This window comes from Rhinoderma darwinii, chromosome 2 (assembly GCF_050947455.1).
Source record: "Rhinoderma darwinii isolate aRhiDar2 chromosome 2, aRhiDar2.hap1, whole genome shotgun sequence".
NCBI lineage: Eukaryota > Metazoa > Chordata > Amphibia > Anura > Rhinodermatidae > Rhinoderma > Rhinoderma darwinii.
This window is the reverse complement of record NC_134688.1, coordinates 10,228,048-10,238,223: the sequence shown is the minus strand read 5'-3', so window position 1 is coordinate 10,238,223 and position 10,176 is coordinate 10,228,048. Positions and strand designations below refer to the sequence as shown.

Below are 10,176 nucleotides of genomic sequence, written 5' to 3'. Positions count from 1 at the left end.
AGTACAGGCTGCAGCCAATCACAGGCCAAGCACAGGCTGCAGCGGTCACATGGACTGGCGCGTCATCCAGGGAGGTCGGGCTGGATGCCTAAAGAGGGACGCGTCACCAAGACAACGGCCGGTAAGTATGAAATTCGTTTACTTTCACTAGGGAAAGTGCTGTCCCTTCTCTCTATCCTGCACTGATAGGGAGAAGGGAAGCACTTTTCCCGCAGTCCGCAGCAGCTAGTCCGCATCAATTTACTGCACATTTTGGGCAGATTCGCAGCCGTAATCCGCAACCCGGATTAGGTGCGGCATTGATGCGGACAGTTGCGGAGGAAATCCGCCACGTGTGGTCATGCCCTAACCGTTTAGTAGAGCTCCTGATAATGCAGGTGGCAGTTGGCGTTTCCTACATCAGATGTATGTGCCTGGTGTAAAGACAACACTTTCCAGGATGCAAATCTCATTAGATCGCTGGTACAATACACTGCAATGCCAACGTATTGCAGTATATTGTCATTTTTACAGGCCGCAGGCAGCGCTTAGCAGAGGCAGAGTGAAAGCAGTCCTGGGGGCCTTCATTAGACCCCTGGGCTGCCATGACAACCCCCTCTTTTCAGCACCTCAGATGCTGCGGTCGCGATTGACCACAGCATTTGAGGGGTTAAACAGCCAGAAACAGCGCGATCGCTGTTCCTGGCTGTCAGTCCCGGGTGTCAGCTGTAAAACACAGCCGACACCCGCAGCATATGGAGCGCGCTCTGAACATCACCCCCAGCACGTCTGGGTACACGAAGGGGTTAAATCTACTGCAGTAATGTTGCATAATTAATATTACAGAACCTATGTGACCGGTGGTCCCACGACCTGCCTGCCTAGGGACCCCCATTCTCAATTTAGGTGCGGGCCCCAGAGGTGGGACCTGTACCCATCGGACATTTATGGCATATCCGGTGGACATGCCATAAACGTGTGATTTAGGAATAATCCCAATAAACCAGGCAGCGAGGACACGAATCATCACCCAGCAGGTTCTCACGATTTCTTACCTGTGGACCGAGGTACTTGAGTCCATCCAGATTCACCTTCCACTCGATTAACAGGCGATAATCCTCATTTTTGCCACCCCATATCCGGACGATGAAGCAGGACAGAGACGTGTCCAGCCGGTCCGGCATCAACCCGAAGTCGAGGCTTCTCCATGTTGGATTCTGCAGAGAGAAATAAAGTCGACATCAAGAATGGAGAATCTGCTCATCAAATATTCCGAACTTTGTTTCCAAGCCCCCGATCCCAGAAATGACATCTGAAGACTATGCAGGCGACATAGGAGCGCTCCTTCCCGATCATGGTCCTGTGTAATCAGGGCAACGATCAGCCGATTAACCAGCAAACGCTCATTCATCTACTGATCGTATCGTTTATGCAGCTGAAAACATTATGGTTGTTGGCAGCGCATCTCCCGGTGTAAATAATGCGCTGCCGACACAATAGACATGTACGGGGACGAACAATCGGAGTAACGAGCGATCGTCCCCACACATCACTGATCACAGCTCCTTATGAGAGGAGCCAACGAGCGCCGATTACCAAGCAGTCTCGCTGATCGGCGCTCGTTTACACAGCCCATGCCCAGGGTCCTCCGAGAACAGGACCCTTATACACTAGAAGGTGATAAAGTATAACCAAGGTCTGGACAAATCTAAGCCAGGTCTAGTAGAGGCTTCAATAGTCAGCAACGTAGCGTTGTAGGGCCGGGTCAACACTGCAGTCAGGGAAGAATAGTGCTGTTCTAGTAGTAAAATTTGGCTCCCACTCTCTCCTCTCAGCGTCCCTGACACCCCCACACACTTCCCCAGTAGTCGCAGCAGCCCCCACACTTCCCCAGTAGTCGCAGCAGCCCCCACACTTCCCCAGTAGTCGCAGCAGCCCCCACACTTCCCCAGTAGTCGCAGCAGCCCCCACACTTCCCCAGTAGTCGCAGCAGCCCCCACACTTCCCCAGTAGTCGCAGCAGCCCCCACACTTCCCCAGTAGTCGCAGCAGCCCCCACACTTCCCCAGTAGTCGCAGCAGCCCCCACACTTCCCCAGTAGTCGCAGCAGCCCCCACACTTCCCCAGTAGTCGCAGCAGCCCCCACACTTCCCCAGTAGTCGCAGCAGCCCCCACACTTCCCCAGTAGTCGCAGCAGCCCCCACACTTCCCCAGTAGTCGCAGCAGCCCCCACACTTCCCCAGTAGTCGCAGCAGCCCCCACACTTCCCCAGTAGTCGCAGCAGCCCCCACACTTCCCCAGTAGTCGCAGCAGCCCCCACACTTCCCCAGTAGTCGCAGCAGCCCCCACACTTCCCCAGTAGTCGCAGCAGCCCCCACACTTCCCCAGTAGTCGCAGCAGCCCCCACTTCCCCAGTAGTCGCAGCAGCCCCCACACTTCCCCAGTAGTCGCAGCAGCCTCCACACTTCCCCAGTAGTCGCAGCAGCCTCCACACTTCCCCAGTAGTCGCAGCAGCCTCCACACTTCCCCAGTAGTCGCAGCAGCCTCCACACTTCCCCAGTAGTCGCAGCAGCCTCCACACTTCCCCAGTAGTCGCAGCAGCCTCCACACTTCCCCAGTAGTCGCAGCAGCCTCCACACTTCCCCAGTAGTCGCAGCAGCCTCCACACTTCCCCAGTAGTCGCAGCAGCCTCCACACTTCCCCAGTAGTCGCAGCAGCCTCCACACTTCCCCAGTAGTCGCAGCAGCCTCCACACTTCCCCAGTAGTCGCAGCAGCCTCCACACTTCCCCAGTAGTCGCAGCAGCCTCCACACTTCCCCAGTAGTCGCAGCAGCCTCCACACTTCCCCAGTAGTCGCAGCAGCCTCCACACTTCCCCCAGTAGTCGCAGCAGCCTCCACACTTCCCCAGTAGTCGCAGCGGCCTCCACACTTCCCCAATAGTCGCAGCGGTCTCCACACTTCCCCAGTAGTCGCAGCAGCCCCCACACTTCCCCAGTAGTCGCAGCAGCCCCCACACTTCCCCAGCAGTCGCAGCAGCCCCCACACTTCCCCAGTAGTCCCAGCCGTCTCCACACTTCCCCAGTAGTCCCAGCAGATGCCTCCACAAACTCCCCAGCAGTCTCCAGTTTGGTCCAACATTGTTTTAACCCATTGCCTGGTGTATGTTCTGTAATCACGACATCTCTTTCCTTGTTGGACTTGTTCACGCGGCGCTAAAAAAAAACACAAAAAAAAAACGACGTGCTAGCGTTTTTGTAAAGTGCTTTTTAAAACGCTAGGGTTTTAGACGCGTTTTTTTGGTGCGTAATTCGTACTCTTATGGATTATGGGAATTAGTTGCGTTGACATGTTTTATGCGCCAAGAATTGACCTGACGCTAATAAACGCTTCGTATGCACTACTATGCGCTTCCACATTGATGTCAATGGGAAACTTAAAGAATGCGTTTTTTACATGTTTTTCAGCGCGTAAAACTCGTCGAATACACGCTGTGTGAACAAGGCCTTTTCATAAGCGATGATTGTTAACTTACGGAAAAGACACGAAATGTTACTAAAACATTCAGATCTGTATGATAGAGGTTTGCTCTGCGGCGGCGATCGGGACTTACGGTCAATGTTTCGTAGAGGTCTCTTATTAAACTTTCGGGGGAAAATTGTCAAGTTTCTGGCAAGTCAGGGGTTAATATGTAGAATAAAACATTCTACCACTTTCTAATATATTTAGCTTTTCAATTCCTCCCCATCCTTTAGATCTCTGCTTTCTCTCAGTGAATAGGAATCTGTACAGAGTGAACACTCCTTTGTTACAATAGTTTTCCAGTCTAGACAATCTGATGGATTTACCTCCCAGATGCAAGACAAATCTCTCTCCTGTCCTAATAGTTTGCTACAATGTCTCAGCGAAGGTAAAACTTATCTATCTGGAGTGCAGGCAGTTTATATCATGGAGGGTTATCTGGATTGGATTAAACTGTAACAAACCCTCAGCTGTGAAGTGTATTAGGCCTGTACAGGAATTCGGCCTCTGGATGTAAATAAGAATGTTTCCATTCATTCAAAGCAAGCAGAGATCTCGAAAATAGGGAATATAAAAAATTTAATAATAAAATACTAGAAAGATGCCGAACTTTTCATTATACAATACCAGGGGATTTTCGATACTGTAATAATGATGTCATTGGGGAAAAGGGCTCATAGAAGTTTGACAATTTTCCGCTTAATACATTTTACTAAAAACGATGACCGCTCAGAGACCACGCCCACTTTTTGCGGCACATTTTTACATTTGGCAAGTGCCCAGAAAAGTAGAATTTTTTTTGGAACGTTTAGATTTGCGGCTTTCCTTTGCTTATGCCAAAACTTCTTGTAAACGGCATAATAACCCTGCGCCTGTGAGATTACACAATGGATGAGAGGACTTACCAGCGAGTCCTTCACCACTTCACTCTTGTAAAATTCTGCAAAAAAAACAAAAATAATCATCAAAATTTCCCATAAATGACATGTATGTGTCCTAATATTTCCCTAACCCCCGACAGGTCGAGCAACGACGGGTCCCAAGTAGATCGGGTGTCCGTGACCAGCTCCACTTTCAACTTTATCCACGTTCTCCGGTTGAAATCTGCACTGACGCTTAGGAGCCATCAGCTCCGTGCCCCCCAGCTCACCCTCGCAGACCCGAGGCTCACTTTAGGCCTGTGGCCTATGTCTCCAGTGTAGGCAGGAGCGATGACATCAACGTGCCAGTCTGCGCCATCCCGCAACCCAGAAGAGGCCATCACCGCTGTTTGCGACCTGGGACTGGGGTAAGGTATTTTTAGTTTTTCCTTTTCTTGCCACACAAAGGCACTCTGCTTTAGGGCACTTTCGGGAACACAAGGGGGTCACTATGGGAGCACTATGCTTAGCAGTTATTTTTGGGGACACGGTTGGCACTATTAATGTTAGCGGCACACTGCCACTATGGGGGCACCGACTGGTACAATTATTTTGTTGAAACAACGTGGGTAAAATTAATGTTAGAGGGCAATAAATGCTGGCATTATTAATGTTAGAGGCACAGTGTGTGGCACTAATTACTGTCAGGGGCACAGTGTGTGGCACTAATTACTGTCAGGGGCACAGTGTGTGGCACTAATTACTGTCAGGGGCACAGTGTGTGGCACTAATTACTGTCAGGGGCACAGTGTGTGGCACTAATTACTGTCAGGGGCACAGTGTGTGGCACTAATTACTGTCAGGGGCACAGTGTGTGGCACTAATTACTGTCAGGGGCACAGTGTGTGGCACTAATTACTGTCAGGGGCACAGTGTGTGGCACTAATTACTTTTCAGGGGCACAGTGTGTGGCACTAATTACTGTCAGGGGCACAGTGTGTGGCACTAATTACTGTCAGGGGCACAGTGTGTGGCACTAATTACTGTCAGGGGCACAGTGTGTGGCACTAATTACTGTCAGGGGCACAATGTGTGGCACTAATTACTGTCAGGGGCACAATGTGTGGCACTAATTACTGTCAGGGGCACAATGTGTGGCACTAATTACTGTCAGGGGCACAATGTGTGGCACTAATTACTGTCAGGGGCACAGTGTGTGGCACTAATTACTGTCAGGGGCACAGTGTGTGGCACTAATTACTGTCAGGGGCACAGTGTGTGGCACTAATTACTGTCAGGGGCACAGTGTGTGGCACTAATTACTATAAGTATAGTTCACAATTATTTAGGGGACGCTATGAGTGCAACACTATTATTTTTGCACAGCAGGCGCAGTATCAGGTAGCAGGAGGGTCACACCGTTAAGGCACCAGGATGGGAAGTTTGTGTTGAGATGATGGGGAGGATGATGGAAAAGTGAGGAACCGAAGATCAAACTCTGAAGAGACGAGTCGGTGCTGGGCTGTCTGGGCGGGTGAAGAAGAGGAGGAAAGAGAACGTCTCCAAGAGAAGACGTCACCTGTAAGTCCCTGGATGTATTTTTTGTGAATTTTGCACGTGACGGCGTCTGATCAGTGCTGGATTTTCCTGTATGTTCTGTAGCAACGAATGTAATTTAATAAATAACATCTATCCAGGTAACGTGTCTTAAGACCCTAGCAACGCCTCCGGTACCTTACACATCCCCCATGGTCCTGTCACAACTCGGCACCAAGTAGATATCAAAACGCTCCCAAGTTACTAACGCAGCTGGACCTCCCACATACAGAAATCCTTGATACATCATATCCACAACTTTCCCGTCTTATCTCCGTCTACACTGGGCACGTGCGCTGGCTCGCCGGCCTTACATACAGACTACGTGTCTCACATTCACTTACGCACCTTTGTACATTTTTTCACCGTCAAGCAAGTGTAGCGTGAAGTACGTATCCAGCAGGCGGTACCCGTTCTTGCTCACAATGTTCCGCGCTGCAATATTCCGCAGGTGGCGAAGCCGTCGCTAAACGAAAATTAAACCGATAATTAGATTGCAGCAGAATGAGAAATATCATTTATCATGTGACAGCAAAAACGACGAGAAGTGCGTGAAAAATGCCTCCCCAAATATCTTTATAAAGTCTTGTGCTTGAAGTTACTTGTCCACTACTCGTGTCCTCCTGACAACACTTCCTGCCAGTGCCCTGGCCTTGTTATAGGGCCATATGTCTATAAACGTGGCAACCTATCAGATTCCAGCTTTTATCGTGGTTGCCATGGGTAACACGGACGCATTTTGTCAGAACAGTTTGAGCAGAAGGCCCCAAATCTCTACCATCCATATCAATGGCCACATACATACAACTGGTGAGAACGGGGATTTGGACCAATGCCCCTATGACAAAGCTGGCCAAGGTCACAGCACAGGAAGTGTTGTCATGGGGACACAGGAACAGAGGAGCTGCAGGCAGTCAATTTGTAACTTTAGGTCCACAAAGGAGCCTTTTATAATTACGCTTCTTGTAATCTTAAATGAATTGTGAAATGTAAGAGAGACAAAGATTATTTGTATTCGGACAAGGCTAAAACTTCCCCGTGATATGCAGACGTCCTCGTGTGAGTGGTCACCCAGCTTTCTAGAGCTCCAGAATGGCATAGAACGTTGTATAGTTATGTAATTATAGTCACCCCCCTGCTCCCTCTCCCTTACTGCTCTACATGTGCAAGTGTCAGTTTTCACTTGACCTCTGGCATTCTATTCATGAATCAGGAAGAAACAAGGGAGTAGATAGATGGCAACTATCCCATCATGCCCCAGGTGATAGTGAAGACAATCGTTCGTCCCCATCCTGTCGGCAGAACATCCACCATTCGCATCAAGAGGCGATGCCGACTAGCGACCATTTTTTCTGGCCACGTAAAAGATGCGATCAGCGGTTGCTTATATATAGTTGATCGCTGACTACGAGGGACAATGATCTAGGACGAGTGTTGGTACGAGCGCTATAATGTTTTTCACAGGGGGATATATGGCACTTACTAATATTCAGTGTTTAGAAGTTCTGCCCCATTTTATTTCATCTCGTAGTGCCGCCGCCGGTTATCCAGGGGCTCCCAGTAAACGAGAGAAGGATGCAGTGCATTAGTAGAATTCGACGGACGCACGAGCCCCTCCATCAACGCTTTTCGACCTCGCACCAAGATATGCCTGATGAAGACCTTGGTGCGATGTGAAGACGGGTTTCAGTTTAACCCTTTCCTATCGCTAATATGCCTATTTAAAGGCTCTGTCACCACATTATAAGTGGCCTCTCTTGTACATGATGTGATCGGCGCGGTAATGTAGATTACAGCAGTGTTTTTTATTTAGAAAAACGATCATTTTTGACGGAGTTATGACCTATTTTAGCTTTATGCTAATGAGTTTCTTAATGGACAACTGGGCGTGTTTTACTATATGACCAAGTGGGCGTTGTAGAGAGAAGTGTCTGACGCTGACCAATCAGTGACCAATCAGCGTCATGCACTCCTCTCCATTCATTTATACAGCACATAGCGATCTTAATAGATCACTATGTGCAGCCACATACACACACACATTAACGTTACTGCAGTGTCCTGATAATGAATAGACATCACCTCCAGCCAGGACGCGGTGTCTATTCACAATCCTGACACTTCGGTAACGTTTGTGTGAGATTTACAGCACAGCAAGCGTAATCTCGCGAGATTACGCTGTAAACTGTCATTTAAAACGAGATTACGCTTCCTGTGCTGTAGTGTCGGGATTGTATTAGCGAAGTGTTAGGATTGTGAATAGACATCACGTCCTGGCTGGAGGTAATGTATATTCATTGTCAGGACACTTGAGTAACGTTTGTGTATGTGGCTGCACATAGTGATCTAGTAAGATCACTATGTGCTGTGTAAATGAATGGAGAGAAGTGTATGACGCTGATTGGTCACTGATTGGTCACTGATTGGTCAGCGCCATACACTCCTCTGTACAACGCCCACTTGATTATATCGTAAAACACGCCCGGTTGTCGATTGAGAAACTCATTAGCATAAAGCTAAAATAGGTCATAACTCCGTCAAAAATGATCGTTTTTCTAAATAAAAACCACTGTTGTGATCTACATTACAGCGCCAATCATATTATGTAGGAGACAGGGCACTTATAATCTGGTGACAGAGCCTTAAGTTGGGAAAGGGTATTTAAAGATGGCGCTCGCTCAGAAGCGGATTGGGCGCCATAGCCGCCGGGTCTCTGATATATTACACAGCAGGGACCCAGCGGCAATGCATGCAATCAGCAAGCATTTAACCCCTCAGATGCCGGTGGCAGGTCTCAATAGCAATGCACTCATTTTGCCAGACTGCAATATTGTGATATTGCAGTCTACGGCATAAGCGATCTAATGATCGGAGGATCAAACTCTCTAGGGCGGAGCTAAATAAAAGTTAAAAAAAAAATTTGAAAAATGTAAAAATTCAAATCACCCCCCTTTCCCTAGATCACATAAAAATAAAACATAAACACGTTAGGTATCCCCGCGTCTGAAACCGCTGGAGCTATAAAAACATTTTTTTCCAATATGGTGAACGTCGTAGCGGGAAAAAAGGTCAAAATGGCCGAATCGGTTTTTCTTTGCCACTTCAACCCCCACAAAAAAAATGGAATAAGAAGTGATTGAAATGCCAGACGTTCCCCAAATTGTATCAATAAAAACCGTCATCTTTCCACGTACAAAAAGTCGCCTTACACATCTCTGTACACAGATCTATAATAAAAAAAAAAAATAAAAAAATAATAAACTTATGGGGGTCACAATATGGTGATGCAAAAAATTATTTGTTTCTTTCAAACTTTTTAAAAAATTATAATTTTTTTTATAAAAAAGGTACCAAAACAGAACAAAAACTATATAAATTTGGTATCACCGTGATCGTACTGACCCGCAGAACAAAGGTAACGTGTCATTTTCACCGTACATTGTACATCGTAAAAAAAAAAACCCGCATGATAATGAAGAAACTGCTGTTTATTTTCCAATTCCACCCCATTATGATTTTTTTTCCAGCTTTCCAGTGCATCGCACATAATATTAAATAGCGGCATTAGAAAGTACAACTTGTCCCGTAAAAATTAAGCACTCATATGACTGTCGACGAAAAAAAATAAAACGAGTTAAGACTTTTTGAAGGCGGGAAGGAAAAAACAAACGAAAATTTGTCCGGCCCTGAAAGGGTTAATAGAAAAATAAAAACCAATAAAAAAACAAAAGTTTTTTTTCCCCGCGAATGCAAGTTGTTTTTTTTTTTTTACCTAAAAATCCTATGAGGATCACCGCCAATACAGGAGCGCCTAAGCAGGAGCCTTTTTTCTGCCCAGGAGACCTGGGGGCCATTGATAAGGAGCTTAGAGGGGGCCATTGATAAGGAGCTTAGAGGGGGCCATTGATAAGGAGCTTAGAGGGGGCCATTGATAAGGAGCTTAGAGGGGGCCATTGATAAGGAGCTTAGAGGGGGCCATTGATAAGGAGCTTAGAGGGGGCCATTGATAAGGAACTTAGAGGGAGCCATTGATAAGGAGCTTAGAGGGGGCCATTGATAAGGAGCTTAGAGGGGGCCATTGATAAGGAGCTTAGAGGGGGCCATTGATAAGGAGCTTAGAGGGGGCCATTGATAAGGAGCTTAGAGGGGGCCATTGATAAGGAGCTTAGAGGGGGCCATTGATAAGGAGCTTAGAGGGGGCCATTGATAAGGAGCTTAGAGG

General features: G+C 47.7%; 1 protein-coding gene across 1 annotated transcript in view; it reads right to left on the bottom strand.

The window, feature by feature from the left end:
* Positions 1-10,176, bottom strand: part of UVRAG (UV radiation resistance associated) — a 103,375-nt gene that overhangs the window by 67,062 nt on the left and 26,137 nt on the right. The window contains exons 2-4 of the mRNA XM_075851339.1: positions 6,303-6,420; positions 4,404-4,438; positions 1,035-1,196 (exon numbers count right to left, since the gene is read on the bottom strand). Coding sequence (XP_075707454.1) covers positions 1,035-1,196; positions 4,404-4,438; positions 6,303-6,420 — 315 coding nt within the window. The remainder of the gene's footprint in view (positions 1-1,034; positions 1,197-4,403; positions 4,439-6,302; positions 6,421-10,176) is intronic.